This window comes from Phascolarctos cinereus, unplaced genomic scaffold, assembly GCF_003287225.1.
Source record: "Phascolarctos cinereus isolate Bilbo 61053 unplaced genomic scaffold, phaCin_HiC Scaffold_7;HRSCAF=346, whole genome shotgun sequence".
NCBI lineage: Eukaryota > Metazoa > Chordata > Mammalia > Diprotodontia > Phascolarctidae > Phascolarctos > Phascolarctos cinereus.
In genome coordinates, this window is record NW_027556180.1 from 82386639 (window position 1) to 82412316 (window position 25678).

At 36.1% G+C, this 25678-nt stretch overlaps 1 protein-coding gene across 5 annotated transcripts in view; it reads right to left on the reverse strand.

The window, feature by feature from the left end:
• Positions 1-25678, reverse strand: part of PARD3B (par-3 family cell polarity regulator beta) — a 1305457-nt gene that overhangs the window by 552181 nt on the left and 727598 nt on the right. For all 5 annotated transcript variants that reach the window (XM_020972847.2, XM_020972848.2, XM_020972849.2 and 2 more), the window contains 5 exons: positions 24456-24542; positions 16991-17116; positions 12737-13095; positions 3747-3886; positions 2221-2349 (listed from right to left, as the gene is read on the reverse strand). In XM_020972847.2, the coding sequence (XP_020828506.1) occupies positions 2221-2349; positions 3747-3886; positions 12737-13095; positions 16991-17116; positions 24456-24542 (841 nt within the window). The remainder of the gene's footprint in view (positions 1-2220; positions 2350-3746; positions 3887-12736; positions 13096-16990; positions 17117-24455; positions 24543-25678) is intronic.

Below are 25678 nucleotides of genomic sequence, written 5' to 3' on the forward strand. Positions count from 1 at the left end.
TTGGAAACAGCTAACCTTTTAATTCATCTTAGGTGTTTTGCCAAGCAATCTTCCTCTAATGGAAACAGGGCTAGTTAAATATGTTGTGTGGTCCTCAACTGATTGCTTGAGTCAGTAAGAGGGGACTATCAAAGCAGGAAATGTACTAGCTCAGCATACTTCAGTTAGGTCCCAAGTCAGGAAAACGTCCAGGAAATGGAGGCTAACGGCTGGGGAATGATGGAAGGTCACATCAGAGAGACAGACTTTTTCTGGAACTTCCTGTATGACTGCTGACAGCATTCCCTTGGTCACAAAAATCAAGATTTTAGAAGAAGTTAGAAATAACAAGAACGTGAAGGATATTTAAGTGTCAGAAAATATGCAACACATGGATTGCAGATGAGAACATGGTACTAAGAGTAAACTCACAACAACAACCAAAAACCAAAACCAAACTGCTTTACAAAAGGCAGAGGGCAGTATCTGAGAGCAGGAAAACAATAAACACATTTGTTTTCTTCAAAAGAGATGGGACAAGACAAAAGGAGGAAGTGCTGTCCTTCCTTCATCCTGCCAGACTCTCACTGGAAAGTCAAGTGTGCACATCAGTCATGATAAGGGAGAAGAGACCAAAGTGATACCTTTTTTTCCCCTTCTTTTTAAAGGAAGCAGAAAGATGTATCACATAGCACCCTATTCATTATTATACTTTCAAATAAAACTGTGTATGTCTACCACAACAAAGTGTATTTTCCACTCAGAGGCATGCCAAACATGACCTATGGTTTTCATACATTAGCACTTAGAAAAGAGATTCTAGCTAGAAACAATAACAGAATTCCATATTTCCAGAAACAAAGGTTCTGGGTTCACAGTATCAAATGTTTGTAAATATCAAAGTCCTTGACTTTGTTATGGTTACAAAAATACTCATCACAAAATATAGTTAGGTAGTTATTGCTTTTCTGAATGATTAGGAATCAAATCTATTTGCTTTAGAGCAAAATGATAAAGAATAGTCACTGTACGTCCTCAATATTTTGTGGGAAACTACAAAAAAGGGATGGAAATGCCTTTTTTAATCAGTCTTATATTTGCATAATTAATTTTATATATTTCATGGTGAGCTAGGCCTATGATGTCACTTTTGAGAAAGAAATAAAGTTCCATCAAAATTCAAATAATGGATAAAATTATATATATACATATCATATATATGCTTATATATATACCTATAATACACATATATTTATCAATCTTGGATCATAATGTTGGAAGGCATCTTACAGGTAATCTCTCCCTCTCATTCTCTCTACAATACATCTGTTCAATAGCCATGTGGTCCCAGTTTGAACATTTTTAGGTGTGGGTAGCACAACATTGTTGAAAGGTCTATTTGTTAGAAAGTTTTCTAAGACTGAGTCAAAATCTGGCTAACTATAAATTCTACCCATTGGTCCTACTTCTGGCATCTGTATCAGTGAAAATTTTTAGATCTTTTTCCTCTTACCCATGACAAATTTTCAAATATTAAAAGACAATTATCAAGACATCTTCAGTTTCATCATATGACAGTTTCCAGAAACATACCTTACTATCATGCCATTGCTCATCTAGATATTCTCTAGTTTACCAGGAATCCTTATAAAGTTGAGTAAGTAGTTGGCCAATGTAGAGTTGGAAGAGATCATTTTCTTTCTCCCTTGATATGTACTCCATACTTTTGTTTATGCAACTAAAGTCAGCTTTAGTTCTTAACACTTGCCTCTCATACTACTGGCTCAAAATGAGTTTGTGGTCAGCTAAAAACATTAGGCCTCTCCATAAACTACTTTCAAGGATACTCCTCTGCCTAAGCATCTGATTATTTGAACCTTGAAGTGGGATTCTATCTTTAGCTCTGTTAAATTCTGGGTTGTTGGTTTTCACCCATTGTTGTAGTCTAATGACCTCTTTTGGTGTCACCCAACGCATTATTATCTAATTCTCCCCCATTTGTATCATTTGAAAATTTGGTAAGCAGGCCTCTTTTATCTAATTTTTTTTAAAGTTTCTGATAAATCTCATTGATAAGCTCAGAGACAAGGCTCTGTGACTAGTGCCCTTCATTACTGACTTCTTCTCCAAATTGTCATGATAGAAAACCTTGTGATCTTTTCTTTATTTCTCAATCAGTGGGAATTCAATAAAGTCTTTCAGATCTTTTCATGTGTCAGTAGACTGGAGTATGAATATTACCAGTTCTCGGGGCAGGAAGCTTTCTTCTTGACGAGCAATGACAAGAGATGCCGTCTCTCCTTGTTTAGTGCTTCTCAACATGGCTACAAGTTCTTCCTGAGTCCGACCAGTAATGTCTCTGCCATTCACCTAATGAATGAATGCAGTTAGATGAAGAGCAGCTATTAAAATACCTGCCACCATGGCCCTCTCTATTTTTTAAAGACAAGTTCACTCCTAGCCACTCCTTGAGAAAAAGCAGCAAAACACTGAGACATATTCGGCTTGCAAAGAAAGACAAATAAAAAATGAATCAGCTAGAAAAAGATTTCACAAAATGCTCACATGATTATCATGCATTGCTATGATATATGTCACTATAGAAAACAAATCAAACTACCATACTACCAAAGTATGGTCTTCCAACAAGTAGGAGCAGATTTCAAATACCCTACTGGCATTTTCTCATGTAATTATGGCAATGAGCAGCCATGAGTTACTATAATACTAGAAATGAATAGTCACCCATTTCCAGAAAGGATTTGTCCTACATGCTGGCCAGTAGGTAACCTACTCAGGTGATATTGTTTCCATAAAATCTAAATTACTTCTTTTAGGAGGAGGCCACCCTTACCTCCCTAATCTCTCATTCTTTTGACATCTTCTATTCACTTTTATCTTAATTCTGCACATTACAGTTATTTATTTATGTGTCTTTGTAATAATACTCTACTACTCAGTGAGTTACTTGAGGGCAGGGATTGGGTAATTCATTTTTTTACCTTGGTACCCTCAGTACCTAGCACAATGCTCCACACACAGACAAGGCTTAACAAGCATTTGCTTAACTGAACTAATAAATTTCATTGAACAGACTTAAGGCTCTTTCAGATTTAGAGTCAGTGGATCACCATTTGCTAATGGAGAAGCTAATCTGGCTCCTACCTGAAGCTTGCTATGTATCTTCTCTTCTGCTTTGTCATTACAGAGGAGGTCGCAGGAACACTTTTAATTTACCAAAACTGGCCAATTTTCAGCAAAGGGGGATTTTCTTTCTTAAAGGACATGATGACCAACTGGAGGTGGCTAGGAAAAAGTTTGGTAGCATCTGGCAGTTTTGTCCACAGTTTCCACAGCTATTCCATTTCCAGTCTAGATCAGACTAAGGGGATGTAACTCAGTTTTAGCTTATTGAGAGAAGCCAGGTGATTCTTGAGCTAAGGATTTGGATCACAGTGCCTTGAAGTTTGTGATATGACTGGATGCACCCTACAGTGAACCCAAGCCCCTGGTTTGGCCTCAGTTTGATTTATCCTAATTTTAAGTTGATATTAATCGGACAGAACATTGGAGAGGGGAAAAAAATGTTCTAGGACTATTTGTGTCATATATTTGCCTTTCAAAACTGGACTGACCAGTAGCTTCCTATTAAGCTTTTATTTTGTTTTGTTTTCAAATTTTATCTTTGAATTTATGTTACTGAAAGCATTTTCAAAGTCAAAGGACAAAGATTTCACTTCATTGAGGGGAGTATTCTAAGTTCTAACCTCCAAAATTCTATCCCCTGATTGTAGGCGGCCATCTTTCACTGCTGCTCCTTTTGGTAAAATATTTTTCACGAAAATCGGACCAGGACCATGTATTGAGGAATCCCTGGTAACCACAGTGAAGCCAAGTCCTTCAGGACCTAAAGCAAAAACATAGGAAAATAACAATTATAATAAGCTTGTACACAGGCATCGAACTCAGACTTGAAATTAAGTGCTTAAAACATCATTAATTCAAATAAACAAAGGAAGGTTCAGCTTGAAAATTCTGACTTATGGTCCCACAGGCACCACAAACTCATTATTTCCAAAACAGAACTCCTTATCCTTTCCTCCAAACTAGTTTACATATTTACATACACATACATATACACATGTGTATATGTATATATGCATAAACACACATATATATTCACACATAGACACATATGTGTATATATGTGTTTGTGCGTATACATACATATATATGTTTGTATATGTATATAGTATGTATGTAGTCCAATCACTCAGGTTTCAACCTCAATGTTATCCTTAACTCTTTACTCTTGATTGCCCTACATATCCAACTTACTTCCAAGTTTTGTCATTTTTATCTCCATGACACCTTTCCCATATGTTCCATTCTTTTCACTCAAACAACCTCTACAGTAGTACAGAGTCTTATCACCTTTCTCCTGTACTACTGTAATAGCCTCCTCCTTGGTCTCTACCTTATCTCTCCTCACTTCAATCTAACCTCCACACAGCTGCTTAAATAATTTTCCTAAAACACAGATTTGATTGTGTCAAAAGCAATGTCCTCCTCCCAACTTCTTATTAAATCTTTACTGACTCCCTAACACCTTTAGATTCAAATATAAATTTCTCTGGTATGTAAAGTTTGTCACAACCTGTTCTCTTCCCACCTTTCCAGACTTCTTTCTTCTCTCCTCAGACGGGCCTACTCACTGTTCTGTATATAGGAAGCTACATCTTCTATTTCTATAGCTTTGTACTATTTCAATCAACCAATTAGTCAATGAGCACTTTTAATTGCCTACCATGTGCCAGGCACTGTGCTAAGCACTGAGGATACAAGAATAGTCAAAAGGCAGTCCCTAACATCAAAGAGCTTATAATCTAATGGGCAGACAAAATGCAAACAGATATTTACAAAGCAAGCTACGTGCAGGATAAATAAATTTTTAAAAAAGGGAATTATACTGGAATTAAGAGGAGTTGGAGAAGGCCTTCTGTAGAAGATGGGATTTTAACTGGGGCTTAAAGGAAGCCAGAGAGGTCAGCAGTCAGAGCAAAAGAGGGAAAACATTCCAGGCATGAAGGACAGCTAGAGCAAATGCTAGGAGCAGAGATATGGAGGGTCCTGTTTGTGGAAGAACCAGAAGGCCAGTGGCACAGGATCAAGATTACATGTTGGAGAGCAAGGTGTAAGAAGACTGGAAAGGTAGGAGAGGGGCTAGCTTGTGATGGGCTTTGAATGCCCAACAGAGCCTTCTGTAGTTGTTAATGGAGGCAATAGGAAGCCACTGAAGTATATTGAGTGACACGGTCAGACTTGTGCCTCAGGAAAATGACTTTATTAGCTGAATGAAAGATGGATTGGAGTGGTGAGAGACTTGAAGCTAGCAGAACCCCTACCCACTATCGCAACAGTCCAGGCATGAGTGGAGGAGTACCTGTACCAGAATGGAGATAGTGTCAGAGGAAGAAAGGTGATTCATTGTTGCAAAGGTGAAATCAACAGGATTTAGCAACAGCTTGGACATGGGGGATGAGAGATAATGAGGAGTCCAGGATGACTTCTAGGATGTAAGCCTAAGGGACTGAGAGGATGATACTGTCATCCACAGTAATATGGAAAGTGGGAGGGGTGGAGGGTTTAGACAGTTAATAAGTTATGTTTTGGACATATTAAGGTTATCATGTCTATGGATTTCCACTTTTAGATGTCTGAAAGGCAGTTGGAGATGCAACATTGTAGGGCAACAGAGGGCCTGGGGCAGGAAAAGTAGATTTGAGAATCATCAGCATAGAGATGGTAATTAAAGCCATGGGAGTTGATGAGAACACCAAGTGAAGTAGTATAGAAAGAAAAGAGGGCTCAGGAGAGAAGCTGGAGGAACCACTATATTTAGAGGCACGACCTGGAGGCAGATCCAGAAAAGGAGATAGAGAATAGATAGGTAGGAGGAAAACCAGGAGAGAGAGATGTCCAAAAACTGAGAGAGAAGAGAGTGATCCACAGCGTAGAAGACTACAGAGAGGTCATGGAGAATGAGGATTGAGAAAAGAACATTGCATTTGGCAACTAAGAGATCATTAGTAACTTTGGAGAGAGTAGTTTTGGTGGAATGATAAGGTCAGAAGTCAGACTGTAAGTGGTTAAGTTTATGTAAGAGGAATGAAATTGGAGGCACTTTCAGAAGATGGCCTTTTTGGAAGGGTTTAGCTATAATGGGCAGGAGAGACGCATGACAGGAGTTAAGTGGGATGGCAGGATCAGATGAGGGTTTTTTCCAGGATGGTGAAGACATGGGCATGTTTTGTAGGTTTTCCCTCCTCATCTCTATCTCTTGAAATCCATGACTGTCAATGAGACTCAGTTTAGGCACCGCATGTAGTCTCTCTCTCTCCCCCCAAGCTGTTCATACTCTCTTTCCCAAAACTACCTTATGCTCTTTGTTTAGATGCTCTATATACAATTATATATGCACTTGTCATCTCTCTGTTCAAATGTCAGCTCTTTGATAACAGGAACTGTGCTACTTTTGTCTTCATATTTCCAATATTTACAATAGTGTCTGACAGATGAGATATTTACTGATTGATTTTCAAAATATTATTCAGGTTTTATCACTTTCAGACAAGTGGAGTAACCTACATAATAAAATTACTCTAGGATGGTACCTGGACCCAAGCAGTTGCCTTATAATGATGAGACTAAAGTCTGATTTCTCAGCTCACAGAGTTTTTGTTTATCGAGAGCCAATTGGCTCTCTGCTATCCAAATTTCAATGAGAATAATTTGTACAAGAAGGCCAATTCATGCATTTATCTAAAGGAGATATACAACTACCAGTTCTACTGGAAAAGCTGTGTCAATGTCTTCTCTTCCCAGGAAATAAGGTTAAGATTATTTGGTGAATCTACTAAATCAAAATTAAGGAAATCAGATCATGTTGAAGGATAATTTCACCAAACTAAAGTACCCTAAATGTCATTGATTTTCTCTCCTCTTTTCCCTCTCCTTATCTGCCAACCCCTTCCCCTCTTCCTTCTCTCCCCTTTTCTCTTTGTCTGTCCCCTTCCCTTTTCCTCTCTCTCTTAACTAGAATCAAATATTTATAGCAGTCAACTTATTAGGGCACCTTTTGTGCAATATGATCCTGGAGACAGTCTGATAAAATTCTCTTTCTACATCACTATTTTTTCTTTTTAGTATTACTACAGTGGGACAGATTGTTGGATGCATAATTAATCAGGAGAACTAAATCTCAATTTTGGATTGGATATTTATTAGCTGTATAGTCACACATATAGTCATACAGTTATACCAGCAAGCCACACAACTGCTCTGAGCCTCAATTTCCTCATCCCTAAAACTGGCATAAGAATTACTTGCAAGTTCTACCTTGCTGAGTTATAAATGAAGCCTTCCTAAACCTTAAAATGCTATGCAAATGAGAGCAATTATTATATTAAATGAGGACCTAGGCAAGTTCTATTTTCCATATCTTCTTAGCTTTAACATTCCTTTTTCTTCCTCCTTTCCTTCTCAGAAAATCTAATGTTTATGTCATCCCCACAGTACCCAGCTGGTCTTAGTGCTTATGTTAATTTCTATTAGAGACAATCATTTCCTGCCTGGCTTCTGGCTTAGAGTCACATTTTCTCCTTTCTAGTGCCCATTCTGGGATCCATCATATTTTGGTCTATAATGGTCATCGTTCACCTCCCACCACTAGAATTAGGCTAATGAAGTGCGGCCTGGTAGAGGAAGCTGTATAATTTATAATTAGCATATCGATTGTTTACATGTAAATGAGTGCTTCTGAAGTACTTCTGGATGATTTGAAGAGTTTATTTCCTTAAGTAGTTCAAACCTTTTCCCAGAAATTTTATTTACACTATTAATTTGCATGATGAAGTATTCATACTGCAAAGGTAAATTTCAGGCCAGTTCTTGTATGAATTATCAGAAATTCCAGATTAGCAGGCTCTTAATTAATACGATTTTAATGTATATAAAACTATACCAACAATAGACACACATGCCTTCTGCTCACCTGTCCTTAATTCAGCATATATTCTGTGGTTTTGATGATCTAGCCATGGAAAACGCAAAGAGGCAGCTAACACTAATTAGGGTTTTCAACATTAAATTATTAGAAGTAATTTCTTTATAAAGTAAAGCCTTGAACATGTGGTTCTTACTACAGAATAGACAGGCTTCAGTTACAAGAAAAATATTCATAATAAACATTGCTTCTGAATGTCAACATCTTCCGGGGTTGAATAGTCTTATTAGAGAAGGAATGTGACAGAAAAGGCCATGGTGGGGGTACACTGAAGTCTTCTGAGTGGTTCAGCCACTATAGTTTTTGTTTATCCTATTTTGACTTTTCATTCACTTCTATCTAATTTATTTTCTTACCATGAAATAAAATAGAAACAAGAGACCTGGGTTTATTTATATGCTGACTTTGCTCCTTAATGGGTCAGACTTAGCAGTACAATCTCATCTGAAACTCAGGTTTACCAGGTGTAAAATGGAAATAATAATAATACTTGTATTACTGACCTCACAGTGATGTAAGGAGAATGTTTTGTAACCCATATAGTATATATGAGCTATTATTATTCCAGGTCTGTGTTGTAAGTAAAATACATGGCGACAAATTTCCCAGTGAAAAGAAGAAACTAATGAAGATCTACCACTAATCTGTGACTTATTGTCCTAAAGAGTTGTCTTGGGCACTGAGCACTTGGTAAAGTGACTTGTCCAGGATCAAACAGCCCTTATGTGTCAGTGTTGAAAATTATTATTATGGCATATTATACAATTATTAAAAGAATATAATGAGAATACACAGATGACCTAAGAAAAAGGATATGTTATTCCCATAGAGAAAGTACAGGATAATAAATGAAAGGCTTATATGCCCCTCCATTGGCATCCACTTGAGGTCAACAGTTCCTAGATTATTAGGTGGGCCCCTGTGGTGGATTTATAGGACAACAATGGGGAATAAGAAATAATAAATTTGTACAGAAGTAAATACAAAATAGAGATATAAATACATTCAAAATAAGATCTAAAAAACAAATACAAAGTGATTTCTGGGGCATTTGAGAGCTATAATAATATCTAAGGGAATGAAAAAAGGCTGCTGTTTTGAAGGTAGCATTTAAGCCGAGTCCTGAGTTCAAATGTGACCTCAGACACTTATTAGCTGTGTGACCCTAGACAAGTCATTTAACCCTGTTTGCCTCAGTTTCCTCATCTGTAGAATGAGCTGGAGAAGGAAACGGCAAACCAGTCCAGTATGTTTGTCAAGAAAACTCCAAAAGGGGTCACAAAGTATCAGATATGATTGAAAAACAAATGAAATTTAAGCCAAGTGCATCTTGTAGGGGGTTAGGGACTCCAAGAGATGACAGTGATGAGGGAAAGCATTCCAGGTATGAAGGTAGGAGACAGAGGCTTTACTCAGAGAAGAGCAAGACCATTCTGGATGGAGTATAGTACGGAAGGTAATAAAATGTAATAAGTAGAAGCTTTCGCAGATGCTTTTACACGTGAAATGAATCCTAAAGGCAATTGGAAACCATGGAAGTTGACTAGGTAGGGAAGTGCCAATGGTCAGAATTGTGGTTTAAGATGATCGTTTGGCATCAGCAAGTGGAATAAGGGCTGGATTCGTGTCTACCATAGAAATAACTGAAATGAGTTAAAAATTAAGAGTAGCGATATGAAACTCAAATAGAAACGGGCCCACTAACCCAGACATAAGGATCCTGGTGGGCTGCATATAGACTTAGAAAATCACTTATTAATGTCATCTATGTTTTCCTGTATTTTTATTTCATTAAACATTTCCCAATTACATTTTAATCTGGTTTGGACAACAAGAATGTTGTGGGCCATGTGTGACCTTGACAATTCTGAATTAGAGAAAAAGAGATTTTTAGAGATTTAATTGAAATAGGAGGCAAGGATGAGAGAATGAGTTGGAACAAATGTACAGTGTGTGGACCAAAATGACATTTTAAAAGCCCAGTGTTGTGTGAAAAATATTTGCAAGACTAAATGAATAAAATTAATGATCGTTACTATCTAGGTTATTCTAAGGGATAACTACTTTCGGTGAGTAACTGGTATTCAAACTTTGAAAGAGGAGCAGAGGACATTTAGAGTAGTAAAATGCTAATGCCTCAGAATCAAATAGTACCTAGCAAATGGATAGCCACCTCCAAAGGATGTGAAGCCAATTTTTAGAAAATCTCACTAATATTTATGTGCAATTGGAAAAACAGAAAATGTAAATTAAAAAAATATACAACTAATGGTAACTAATTGCTTTTTAGATGGTGCTTTAAAGTATACCAAATGCTTTATGCACATGATCTTGTTGGAGCCTCACAATGACCCTGTGAGGCAGGTGCTACAGGAATTATCTCCATTTTACACATGGTGAAACTGAGGCTCTGAAACTAGAAGCCCACAGATATTGAACTGGAAGGGACCTCAGCAGTACTAGCGCAACCATTCCATTTTACAAAGGAAGAGACTGAGATCTAAAGACATTAAGAGACTGACTTGCACAGTATAAACCAATTCTTCTGATTCCAAATCCAACTTTCTTTCCATTGTACATCAAAGCATGTCAAGTGACTTGCTGAAGAACAAACAAGTAATTAAGTACAAAAATGTGAGATTTAAACCCCAATCTGTCTTCCTGAGTTCAGGTATATTCATTATGGCATGATTAGTAATCATAAATTTGTAAGATCCATTAATGTTTTGACACGATAAGTGCTCTGTTTTTTTGCTGTTGTTCAGTCATTTCAGTCACGTCAGATTCTTCGTAACCCTATTTGAGGTTTTCTTGGCAAAGATACTGGAGTAGTTTATTATTTCCTTCTCCAGCTCATTTTACAGTTGAGGAAACTGAGGCAAGGAGGGTTCAGTGACTTGCCCAGGATCACACAGCTAGTAAGTGTCTGAGGCTATATTTGAAGTCAAGAAGCTGAGTTTTGTCCACTGCCCCATTTAGCTGTTGTTCCTCCTTTGTTCTTGAAAAGGATCACTGACATCAGGAAATCACTTGCAAGTGATTTGGGTTTAAGTGAGGCAGGGCTGTGCAAAATCATCAGCCTCACTCTCTTCTCTAGTCACTGGAGTCCAGTGGCAATGTTAAGGTTTAGAGATTTAGGGGCGCTGGGACCACAAAATCATTGACACACAGGTTTGCCTGAATGAATTTGACCCAAGCCTTCTTTCAGCCAGATGAGGTTTTTAAAGATCTGCCATATTGCCCAGACTCTTAAGGAATCTAAGCATTTGTATCGCTAATGCAAGTGGGCCAGATCTTAAGAATCTGAGCCCTTGGCTAGACTCTTAAAGAATCTCAGCATTTTAATGGAGACAAGATGGGCCTTGTATACAGAAATCCCTTATATATAAGGGATCTAAGAGTGGCCAAATTGGGGTGACTGGAGGAGGGGCCTGGAAGAAGGGGTATCTTGATGAGAGTGGACAGTAAGCTGGGGTAACCAAAGGAGAGTCTAGGGAGGATCTTGATGGGAGTGACTGGGAGGTAGAATGGGGTCCAGATAGGATCAAGGGTGGGAAGCAGCCTGAGGCCATCCAGAGGTAATAGACAATGGAGGGCTTGGCTAAGTGAAAGGTAATAGAGAATTGGTAAATTGAGTGTAGGTGATATTGAAAGGTCAGTTGGTAGGATTATAGCCTCAGTCAAACAGCTAGAGACTTCCTAGATCAAACAGGAGAGTTCAAGGAGAGTCTGTAGACAAATGGGACCCAAATTCTTTTTGGGGAAGGGCAAAGATCTTGGCTTAGGCCTGTACCCTGTCAGCAAGACATAGTTCAGAATGACCGGCGATGGCCCCGGTGCAGTTGGGAACCTTGGCCTTTTAATGGAAGGTCTTTCCCAGGTCTCAGATTATCTGAGGCAACACCCAATCAATGATTAAAGCTTGGTAAGAACTGAGGCAAAAGATGGCCCAGTCTGCCTTCATAAAAGAATCAATCTGGGAGGGAAAGACCCTCAGTGTTTCTGGCCAGAACAGAAATATTTGCTCACTCTAAGCCAGGAGAAAGTGAGGCTTGGGCTGGGACCTATTATTGGTCTATCAGTGAGAGGCAGAGTGATTTGGGTTTAAAAGCAGAGTAAAGTAGTTCCATTTGAATCCCAATGGGCTTTATCAAAGCCTGGTTTTTCAGAGCTTTATTTCAAGAAATGATAAATGAAAACTTCATGAGACAAAAGAGTTAATTGTCCTGGTGTTTTGGTTAAAAAAAAGATAGAATAAATAAGTAGGGAAGAAAAAAAAATCTAGCCCCCAAACTGAAGATACTTTGTGAAGTATAAATGATCAAAATTTATATTCTTTTGGACAAAGCACCCAGATGTAGGGGTATGACTCCTCCATGGACAGAGGTAGAAGAGGAGGAAGAGGAGCTGCATCTAGCTGCTGTGCTTCTGGAAAACTGAAACCACACCAATGACTTACATGGTGACATATAATTATTTTCTCTGTTTCCCAAGATGCATATATTATTTCCCTATTTTAAAAAACCCCAACAACCTAATCATAGGAACAATGTGTAGAAAATTACTTAAGCACATACTTGACTCACTCTATCCTTTGATTCAAAGTAACGTAAAGGGTATGAATTAACTTAGCCTCAACATGTTTATATTAAATGTCACAAGCAGACATAATACCTGTGATTCAATAATTACCTTTCTTAAGGTCGATCTTAATTTTCTTTGCATTTTTCTTGCTTCCAAATCCTATTAGGGGAGAGAGTGATGGTGATGATGGCTTTCTTCCCAGTCTTGGTACTCTGGGGCTCCTGTTCTGTTGGCTAGAAATCTGTGTGTCTGTCTCCACACTGCTTGCTCCTGTCAGGTTGACTGTTTTTGATGCTGGCTTTCCTTGGATTGGAGGGGATGCCTTTGTTCTCAAAACAACATCACTGTTACCAAAAATTCCAAGAGGCGCGATGACTGACTTTTCGTATTGTTCACGGTTGTTTGGTGGAAGCACTTGTAAGAGAACATTTTGGGATTTCATTGCTTGACGGAAGACATCTTGAGCCCTTGAAAGAAAATCATTTATATTTCAATAAACAGTAAGCTACTTCTAAAGCTATAATCATTAGCTTAAATCATAAGGGAATAATTTATTTACTTGTGATAATTGTCACAATATCCTAAGAACTAGGGAATCTCAAGCAGAGGGTTTGAACTTTTTTGTGTCATGGACCTCTTGGGAAGTCTGGTGAAGTTTATGTATCGCATCTCCCAAGAATGTTTTGTAATGCATAACATAAAATATATAGAATTACAAAAGAAATATATTATATTTTAAAAAGTTATCAAAATATTAAGAAAACAATTTTGTGGTCCACAGGTTAAAACCTAATCTAGAAGTTTTTCAACTCATTAGACATCACAGCAACCTTTGATTTCCATGTAAATTCTCCTTGAGTTAATAAAAAAGCTCTCATATGTTTATGCTATTTATGAATTAAGATAATGAATGAGAACAGAAGTAATATATTTGCACTTATGTGTGCATTTGAGTATCTTGATACCTAAAATGGATTTTTTATCTTATTAGTGTGGATAGTCCTTTTAACAACCTTCCATACCATGATTCTTATCCCCGTACTTCCATAAATTTCTTCAGAGAGGATCCACACAATGTACTGTTCTTTTTGTTTATTTGTTTTCTTAACCTTCTCTAAGGTACTGAGGTAGGACTTGGGTTGTATACATACTTACTCTCATATTAAAATCATCTGTGTGTGTTTATTATCTAAAAATGGCCGTTGGGTTAATGACCCATATTCTAAGCAGTTCTGAACATGTCATCTTCAGGGGCTGCTAGTCTTTATTAGAGAGTGTTAGCATATTAAAAAGCTTATTATAATATAAAATAAATGCACATAAGTCATCAGCATTTCTATATATTACTAACAAAGCCCAGCAGCAAAGAGACAGAAAGATAAATTCCATTTAAAGTTACAGTAGACATTATAAAATATTTAGAAGTCTACCTGACAAAACAAACCCAGGAATTAGATGAACACAATTACAAAACACTTTCTAACAAATAAAATCAGATCTAAATAATTGGAAAAACATCAGTTGCTCATGGGTAGGCGGAGCTAATATAATAAAAATGACAGTCCTACCTAAACTAATTTACTTATTCAGTGCCATACCAATAAAACTACCAAAAATTATTTTATAGAGCTAGAAAAAATAATAACAAGATTCATCTGGAAGAACAAAAGGTCCAGAATATCAAGGGAACTAATGAAAAGAAATATTAGGGAAGGTGGCCTAGCTGTTCCAGATCTTAAATTGTATTATAAAACAGCAATCATCAAAACTACTTAATACTGGCTAAGAAACAGAGTGGTGGGCTGAGCAGCAGGCACTATATGTCAGGTCGCAAGGGTGATAAGAAGAAGCCTCTGAAGCAGCCCAAGAAGCAAACCAAGGAAATAGATGAGGAAGATATAGCTTTCAAACAAAAACAAAAAGAACAGAAAGAACTGGAAGAGTTAAAAGCAAAAGCTTCTGGGAAGGGACCTCTTGCTAGTGGTGGGATTAAGAAATCTGTTCCTGTGTAGATAAGATGGTGATTCCAGTTGGTTTCCTTCTTCTTTTGTAACATCTGCATTTCCTACTTCAACATCTGTAGCAGCCTGTAGCCAAGATTAAGTGCTATCTTAACGAGTCTATTGTATATTGTAATACACTTTTTTTAAAATAAAAAAAAAGAAATAGAGGGGTGGATCAGTGGAGTAGGTTAGGTACACAAGACACCCATAATCAATGACTAATATAATCTACTGTTTGATAAACCCTAAGACTCCAGATTCTGGGATAAGAACTCACTATTTGACAAAACTGTTGGGAAAACTGGAAAGGGTATGGCAGAAACTAGGTCTAGAAGAACATCTTACACCATATACCAAAAGAAAGTCAAAATAGGTACACAATTTAGATATAAAGGCTGGTACTGCAAGCAAACTGTGAAAGCAAGGAATAGTTTATCTGTCAGATTTATGGAGAACAGAAGAATTTATGACCAAACAAGAGATAAAGAATATTATGAAATGCAAAATGGATAATTTTGATTACATTAAATTGGAAAGGTTTTGCACAAACAAAGCCAATGTAACAAAATTAGGAGGGAAGCAGAAAACTCGCAAGGCATTTTTACAAGCAGTGTTTCTGATAAGGACCTCATTTCTAAAATATATAGAGAACTAAGTCAAATTTATAAGAATACAAGCCATTCCCCAATTCATAAAAGGTCAAAGGATATGAACAGGTAGTTTTCAGATGAAGAAATTAAAGCCATCTATAGTCATATGAAAAAATGCTCTAAATCACTATGGATTAGAGAAATGCAAATCAAAACAACTCTGAGGTACCACATCACACCTATCAGATTGCCCAACATGACAAAACAGGAAAATGATAAATGTTGGAGAAGATATGGGAAAATTGGAACACTAATGTATTGCTGGTAGAGTTGTGAACTAATCTATTCTGGAGAGCAATTTGGAACTATGCCCAAAGGGCTATAAAATGTGCATAGCCTTTGACCCAGCAATAACACTTCTAGGGCTGTATCCCAAAGAGATCATAAAAATGGGAAAAGGACCCACATGTACAAAAATAATTGAGGGAATGCCCATCAATTGGGGAATGGCTGAACAAGTTGTGGTATATAAATATAATGGAATACTATTGTGCTATAAGAAATGATGAGGAAGTGGACTTCAGAAAAACCTGGAAAGACCTGTATGGACCAATGCTAAGTGAAGTGAGCAGAACCACCAGAATGTTACACAGAGTAACAGCTACATCGTATAATGGCAAATTTTGATAGACTTAGCTCTTCTCAGCAACACAAGGATCTAAGATATCTCCAAAAGTCTCATGATGGAAAATGCTATTCACATCCAGAGAAAGATCTATAGAGTCTGAATGCAGATCGAAGCATATACTATTTGCTTTTTCTTTCCTTCTGTTTTGTTGTGTTTCTTCTTTCTTGCAGTTCTTCCTATTGGTTCTAATTCTTCTTTACAACATAACTAATGTGAAAATATGTTTAATAGGAATGTATATGTAGAGCCTATATCAAACTGCATGCCATCTTAGGGAAGGAGGTGGAAGGGAGGGGGAGAAAATTTGAAACTCAAAAGCTTATGGAAGTGAATGTTGAAAACCAAAAATAAATAAATAAATTTTTTAAAAAGGCTTGTTATAAACTTATTTGCTTCCAGAAGTCTGTATGTGTTGTCTTTAGCATAATTTTGGTATCCTAACATCCCTTAATGAAGAAAAGTCCCGAATATGCTTTTATTTATCATCTGATCCAATCTAAACCATTAAAGTACTCCTTTACAGGAGTTTAACACAGCTGGAACCTAGGTATTTGCTACTTTTACAGTAGGATATCCTCAATAAAATTTGCACATGAAGACAAAAAGATAAATGTTTGGCACATATGTTAATTTTAAATTATTTATTTTAGCTCTATTAGTCATCGAGTCCTGACAAACTCCTATCACACATTTTCAGACTAATGTACATTGCTGACATCTCATAAGTTAATTAACAAGCTGAATCAACAGTCTGTGAAAATAGTCATTAAACACTAGCATAAGTGACCTACGTTCCAAGAAAAACAAACACCATCCATTGATACCAAAGCATGACAACCACTCAGACAGCAAGGTTTGCTATAGTCTATGGCTTAACATATACAGGGTTGCCAGTGACACATGCTGGGCCACCCCTGAGTGTACTCAAACATAGAATGCATTTCTAAATGGATGTACTGGGGATCATTTGTAGGAAACTGACCAGAAGTTCTACCTACAATTTTGCCCATAATGAGCTCGATAACTATTATAAGCATTCTGGGGATCAATAAAGTAAATACAACAATAAAAAAGTGCTTACTGAGCAAAGGTTTTGTCTATGAGATCCACATTGTTAATTTTTATGATGCATTCATTTTCATGAAATAGTCCATCCCGTTTAGACCTGCTGTTTTCCTCAATACCTCGGATAAAGAGCCCTAAAATCCTGAAATACAAAGAATAAGGGCAAAATAAAATCAGAGTAATCATGTGTAATCCATGTACAATTATTCCAAAATAAGTGCCCATCCAACGTAATGGTGTCTCTTACCTACTTTACTACTGTTTGAATCATAAGTTAAGCGGGAGAGTTTACAACAATAACACATGTCTTCAGTGAAACAAGTATTCCAAGGATAACACACATTATACTAACCAAGAGAGAATTAATCTGTGACCTCATTTCTAATGTTTCCAGTAACTCAGCAAAGGCTATTAGGTTTTAGTGGAATTGCAAAGACAAGACTCACTTGTTTGGGCTTCCTGTAATGAGTGAATCAGAGAACACAATCAAACAAGCAACTCTTCACTGGGAAAAAAAGAGGATGGGTTGGAGCTTGAATTTTTTAAAACAAATCACATTTCCTGAATTTCCTTTCAGACCCTGTACTAAAAACCACACACACACACACACACACACACACACACACACACACACACACACACACTCAAATGAGTTGGCTGAAATTTATCTAGTTTTATTTTAATTAAATGTAGATCAGATGTTCCATCACTGGCATGGGGGTAACTGAGTTTTCAAAGTCTATATCAGTGAAGCCCAAGTCCTAGTAGGTTCTGTCAAGTGGAAAAGGCTACAGCTATGGGCTCAGTAACCCAGTGTCTGCTTTCCAGGACCCAGACCAAGTGCAGAGCTGCCATATGAGAAAGATGGTTGCTATAAGATCAGAGTCTATAGGGTGGATGAAATTAAGTAAGTGGTACTACTTCTCTGCTGTCAATGACTGGAAGCAAACGTCATCTGCTGTCAGTCCTTAAACCAATGAAAAATCATTCGTTTTATTATACTTTACAAATATTACCTTTGACATCTATTCAGTTTATAGTTAAGCATAGTTCTGTCAATAAATTCTTCTTGGAAAGTTATGTGTTTCAGGTCAGTAAAGTACGTACTGCATAAAAAAAGTGCAATGTATTTACCCAGTGGGTTACAGTGTCTTTTGACCCAGACAAAAGTTAAAGCACTGACTTAGTTTTAAATTCTCTCTTTTTGGATATCAACTGTATATTTATTGGGCACATACTAAGTAATACAAGTTGGAAAGAACAAAGCCAACCCATATGAAACAACTGCTATATTGTTTTTTACAGTCTATAAGTTATATAGGAATTCAGAGAAGGATGGATCAATGAAAGTTTGGAGTCCTTATGAAAGGCTTCAGAGGAAAGGTGACAATTAAGCTGTACACTGAAAAATCCATACATTTTGATAGGTAACACAGAGTAAGGGGAAAAAAGAGGAAGATACAGGTGAGGGAAAAAACATGACCAAAGGTACAGAGATACAAATGATCATGGCAGCATAGTATAATGGAAGCAGTGTTGAGTTTGATGTCAAATGATGTAGGTTCAAATTTCCTCTCAGTTGTGTGACCTGTAACAAGTTACTTAATCAATTTTCTCATCTATAAATTAAGACGGGTGGTTCAAAAGACCTCTGAGGACCCTTCCAGCTCCAAATCTATGATATGATTATCCTATTCAATTAAACTATATGGTTGTAGGATAATAAGGAGACCAGGCTGACGAGTGGGCACGGGTGGGTGTTGGGCAAAAATAAGACGAAGGATTTAAAGAGTAGGGTAGAGCCAGATTAAAATAAGGCACAGGAAATACAATTAATTTAATAGAAAAAAATAAATACTTGAATATTTTTGAGTAAGGAAATGATACTATAAATCCAGTACCCTAGTAAATGTCTTTTGCCTTTCTTTGTATCCCAAGCAAGTAGCATGGCACCTGGTACACAGTAGGTACTTAATAAATGCTTGTTGACTGATTAGCCTGGCTTTCATATATATGCAGGCTTTAAGAAAAGACTGGAGTCAAAGAGAACAATCAGGACTGAGAAGTTGAAATAGGAACGTCAAAGACAATGAATAGGAGAATCCAAGTGTGTTACTTTTCACTTCTATTTCCAACTATTGAATTTTATTAAGAAGAATGAAAAAAAGGTAATAAAATTATACATATTTCCATTAGTTCTTTTTTTGGGAATGCTCTTCTCCCAATGTGACAGGATCCTAATTGTAATTCAAAGTAAGGGAAGTATTTTCATTTGCCCTATCCAGATCTATAAGAGGAATTGTAAAGCATATATATTATAAATGCAGCTTTATTTATATATATGTGTGTGTGCGTGTGTGTGTGTGTGTGTGTGTGTGTGTGAGAGAGAGAGAGAGAAAGAGAGAGAGAGAGAGAGAGAGAGAGAGAGAGAGAGAGAGAGAGAAGAAGAAAGAGAGAGAGTTTGTAATTTGCTTTTATGCAATGTGCCTGGTGGGATATTACAATGGTTCCTTTTTTCTAAATAAAAAATATAAATAAGATGAGTGCTTTTTATGAGAGAATAATATGGTCACAAATGGAAAAAGGGCAGCCTAAAATGTAAGTACAGGTGAAAATGTAGAGCTCCTGTTTGGATTAGCCCCCAAATATTGAGCCACTGCCTCAAGGGGTTAGTAGTTTAATTAGTATAGACATTCTGTACTCTTGAATGGACAGAGCTCATGTAGTGATATTTACTGGAATGTCTCCACTGCAAAAATGCTCAATGAATACTACATAATGATGAAGTGGTATTACAGACAATAACAGAGCCTAGTCTATGGAAAACTCAAGGTTGCTAGTTTACAAAGAGAGATAAAAGTTGAAAAAATGTAAAGTTCTATAAAGTTAGTGAATCCACCCAGAATATTCACTGGAATAGAAAATTGGGGTTTGATTTGCTATTTGAAGAAAGATCCACGATTCAAGCGAGATTTAAGGTGCTTATGGGGCACAGTGAAAGTAGTCCATATATAATTTCCAAAACAGAATACAGTATTAAAAGAATACAATATTAACTATAATGATAAATAGTATAATGTTTAATATATAACACAAATGACACATTATGAACCTGCCATTAAATATTAATGTTTACTAAAAATAAAGACCAGAATATGAATTATTAATTGGAAAGAATTTTATTTTTTTTCAAAATCTGAGTTCATGAGAACAAATCTATTATGGGACTCACATGTATTTCTAAACCACAATTCATATAAGCAAGTATTTTGTTAACAGCCATCCGAAATCTTCTTTTAACTTAATTCTGCCCAACATCAATCATGTAAAATTACTTCTAGAACTTACTTTGATATTTTTGTAGCTGAATTATTTTTTTTCAGGCCGTAGGGTTAAGCATTAGTTAATAGATCATAGCTTGTGATATGTAATGGGGACCCTACCAACCTGAAAAACCTAACTTACTATGAAGAATTTATTGACAGAACATATCTATATATGAAATGCATTTATGTAAAAGTTAATTTTATTTAATTTAAACCTGATGGATATTATTGGCTTGGGGACCAACATTAGATGACTTCTGCTCTCTCTATTCTGTGGCAAGGACAGAGAACTCCTGAGAATTTCATTCAGTCAAAATGGTGAAAATACTTTGGTAACTGCAGGTGTACTCAAGGAGATAATCCCCTCACTGTGGATGGGTGTAGCTAAGTCATTCAGAACCAAGACTGAAGCATGGTGATTTATCGGCTAATTATAATGTCAAATCACATAAATTATCAGCAAGTTCAATTTAATTAAACAAATACCTAAGGGTCCATAATTTGTAAAATATTTAGTACAAATATGAAAGATGGCATCAGCTTACAGACAGATCACAGCTCAAGAACAATTCACATCAACTAATATTCACCATAGACTATTGTAAGCCCAAAGTATGTGATATGTTTCTATTTGTGTTTTTCTTCTCTTTATTTCTAGTCTACTTTCTTTCATCTTTTCACGTGTCTCTTACTAAGCCCTTGATCCTTTCTGACTTCTCTTTGTGTGTCTTTCTGTCTCCTCCCAAATATTCCTTCCTTCCTTTCTTCCTTCCTTACTTCTTTCCTTCCTTCCTTCCCTCCCTCCTTCCTTCTCCTCTCTCCCTGTATCTTTTATTACTATATCTCTTCTCTTTTTTCCTACTTTCTAACTTGCTCTACTTGAAATTATATATATATATATATATATATATATATATAATATATATATATATATATATATATATACACACATACACAGACACCTGTTATAATTATTTGTTGATAATTTAATTGTACAAATTTTCTCTTTTGTGTTCTTGAGTTTAAAAGGTAAGTTACATATATTATATCAAGAGAAGAAAAAAAGAGGCCTGAGTTGCCTTTAATTTGTGAGTAGGCCTCATTTTAAGGGGTTTTTTTTCCTTCTAAAGGTCAGTGATCCTGGGAAGTAAAAACAGAAAAAACAACAAAAAAATTCACCACCTTGTCATATGCTATGTCTCACTAGATCTTAACTATTAAATCACAAACTAGTAAAGAAGACTCCTATTTATAATTAGGTATTCCATCTTAGGTTAAAGTGTCTCATAATAGGTGTAGTTGCACTGTATTAAAGATTAGAAATTGCGAGGCAAGAAAAATAAAGATAATATATGGATTAAATTGTAGTCATAGTCAAAGTGTTAAATATAAATTCAATTTGAATTAATAATGCAAACCAATAAAATGGAAGGAAATTAAGAGCTAATTCTTTCATTCTGACCTTAATTCACCCTACTATGCCCAAACAGTGAAACCATATGGTATTATAAAGTCAGCCACTTGTTTGACATCTTTCTGTGTATTGAGACACATGGGTTGAGTTAAGTATGCTTTCTCAGGCTGAACTCATTATTTCTTAACTTTTATTGGTTCATGTCTCCACTTCTACATTATTTTAATGTGTTTTCTAATTAAATTTCCTTTCTAGAATACTAGTGGATAGTCTAAAGAAATGGTAGAATGATTCCACTGAGTTACTGAATGGAAAGGTGCCCATTCTCTGCTTATCAGCTTATGAAACCATATTTGTGGTACAGTTATTTTGAAAGTTTCGGCAAGATATCATTTCTATTCTACAAAATCAAGAATGCAAAGAGTAAACGATAGGAGCCAGATATTTGTAATCTCAGCCTTTTATTTTATTTTCCACATTTAAACAACAGCATATACTGTGGGAGGTTGATTTACTGTTCTATAGTATAAACTTCTCTATGCAACTGTTGAAAATGAAGCATGTTCACTATCACATGGCACATTTCCTCAGGTTTGCCTAGAATGGAAAGTTCATATGCTATATTCAAGTTTTATTAAGTTAAAAGGACTAGTAATTTAACCACACTGGTAGTCCCAAAGCTGTATCAGTATACTTCTGCCAAAAACCATTCCAATTTCTCAAGACAACTTGATAAATATTCATCCTGTCTGTCAAAAAAACCAGCTTGTTCAGTGCCATAACCCATAATGTTTATAAACAAGGTTATTAACATGCACAGGGAATGAGCCAATGAGCTCCACCAGCTTTTCAGTTTATTTCTTTTTAAGAGGCATTCATCTCCATGAGAAGTTGGCATCACATGGATTTGCAAAAAGGTGATGACATGACAATTATAGGTAGCAGATGGCTACCTGCAATACCCAATGCCAACCCAAATATCAGTGCTAAATCTGGACTTGCCTAACATGGCAGGCTGTATTGAGTAAATATTCATGGGCAGTAAAGCAATGTTAAGTAACCTTACGACAAGATTGTTGCAGTGGAAAGAACTCTGGACTGGCATTCAGTAGACCTGAGTTCTAGTCCTGACTCACAAAGTTATAATATCTATAACTCTGCTGCTGTGTGGTTTTTCAGTCATGTCCAATTCTTCAGGAGCTCTTTTGGGTTTTTTTTGACAAAGATGACAAAGATACTCTGGTTTGCCATTTGTTTCTCCAGCTCATTTTACAGATGAGGAAACAAGGCAAATAGGATTAAGTGTCTTGCCTAGGGTCACACATCTAGTAAGTGTCTGAGGCTGGATTTGGACTCCCAAAGATGAGTCTTACTGACTTCAGGTCTGTTGAGCTTATATACTGCACCACCTAGCTGCTCTTTCTATAACTCTAGAATGGAACTTAAAGATGATTAATCTAACCACTTAAATTTACATAGGAAGAATATGAGGCTCAGATATACTTAGTGACTTGCCCAGGGTCATACTGGTAGGTAAGTACTACAGCCAGGATTCAAACCCAGGACTTCAGATTCTAAATGTCATGTTTGTTCTATTATAACTGCCCTAATTAGTTGTGTGACCTTGGGGCAAACCATCTCAAGTCTCTAGTTTTAGTTTCTTGTAGAGATGAGGGAGTTCTATTAGATATTTAAAGTCCCTTCTAGCCTGAAAAATTATGTGATTCAATGACTCACTTTTCATAGCTTAAGAAAGTTAACCAATTAAAGAATCTCGTGCAATGATTAGAATGTAAAATGGATTTCAAAAAAAATGGACTTTTCATGTCAATTTCAGTTTTAGGGCTTGAGGCAATCTTGTAATAGGGAAAAGTGATGTCATTTCTGCATCCAGTAATTTTGAGGCTCTTAGTGGGTTTTTTCATATTATCTCTTAAGGCACAAATTTCAATTTTTACCCAGGGAAAACTTTAACATCTATGTTAGGTGTATAAGAAAACATCCTGGAAATGTTGACATAATATTAATGACCATACATCAATATAGATTTAGCAACAAAATGGGCTTTTGGCACCTCAAATGCCTATAACACATCATTTTCAACTGAATTAATTTTATTTCAAAAGAGAAATTAATGTTATGGCTGTATTTTGCCATGGTAGTTAAAAATCTACCAAACATGAAAATAAAACTGCATCTCCACTTTGCCTATAGCAGGGACTACAACAATTCCTACCAGAAATTTTGAATAAAACCTCTTTCTATTATTCCCATTTTCTAAATATTAGAGGTTACTTGACCACATAAACTATGATCATAGAGGATGTATGAAGTTAGGTTTTTACTTTGCATTCATTTATTGAAGTGTGTTTGGGTGAATAATGACATTCTGATGGGATGTTTGTCTAGTAATACAAGGAAATGGTAAAATATCCACTAGGGAATCTTCTTATTTACCAAGTCTGCAGCAGGAATGCTTCAAAGAAGATGTTCATAATTAATTTTAAGTGCAGATACCATGATTGATTTTTTTTTAACCCACATCACATAAGTGGACTGTTTTTATTTTGTTTCTAACATGTAAGTAGCATAACAAAGTGGTCAACAAAGGAATATGTTGAGGCCTATTACTGAGTAATAGAGATGCACACTTAACCCTCTTCTGGAAAATGTTTCAGAAAATGAACTCAATCGAGCTTTTTTCATTAACATGGGTTTCTGAAATAAGGAAAACATCTTACCTTCCACTCAGTGATGAAAAGAAGGGCACTACATGTATACCCAGAGGGCCACCTTCCCCAGAAATCTCCACTGTTCTTGTCATATCACTGAGATAAAGAAAGCAAGAGCACAGATGAGTCTCTGTTCAAGAATAGATGAAGTACATAAAGAAAAGAAAAGAAAAGAAATACCTCCCATTCACACAGCCAAAGAAAAATAAAAATAATACATGACTTGTTGGGGGCATGCAGAAGAGGTTGCCACTAAATATGTTTAAAGGAATATCTAATTCTTGATTTCCCCCCCATCCAGGAGAACAACTGAAAATGACTACCCATCAAAATAACATCCTTCTTCCCTCAATCTGCATAAATCAACATGTTTAAAAGTGTTCAAGTGATGCTAGAACAATACAAACATACATTTGAAAATATATATATTTCATGAAATACATGTAAACCATAATGCATCTGATTAATTTTAAAAATCAAGGAGATTTTTTCTACTCAAAATAGAAGACAAAGAAGGGCAAAAGGTATATTATTTAGCAAAGAATGCATAGGATCATTTTTTTTAAATTAGTAGTCTTAGTAATATGTATTAGTTATCTTTAAAACATTCTAGATAAAGAATTAAATTTGTTTTTTAAAGAAAGCACCAAGAACCCAAGGAAGATATCCCCCAAATTATCCTTTTTTTCTTTTTAAAGACAGAAAAAAGAAAACAGAAGTGACATAAAAATATATTCTTGAAAGAAATAGAAATCTTGACCTACCTAACCCATAACAGATTATGAAAAGGAGATGCTAGCACTATCAATAGAGAGTGTGCATAACTGAAATATCTATATACATCAGTTACTCCTTCCTAAGCAAAGGTAACATTTCCTGAGTAATAAAGAGCTTAACTAACAGACTTCTACCAGCATAATAATAATGGACAATTAATGCTACTTCAGCCATACAGATAACAAGTATAAATGCCACAGGAAAAGTGTCAAAGCATAAGAAGATATTTACAACATACAAATAGCTAGCAGGACACTACTGTATCCTATTTACATGAAAATGACTTTAACCCCAAACTACAATTGCTATAAATGCTTGTCTCATCCAAATTGAAAATGGTAGAATTCGGGTTTTTTTACTGGAAAGTTAGCAAACTGTATTAAAAGGGTATTTTGTGTGGAGCCCTTAATGAATTCACTAGGCATGAAATATTCTCTAAATTACCAGTAATCTAA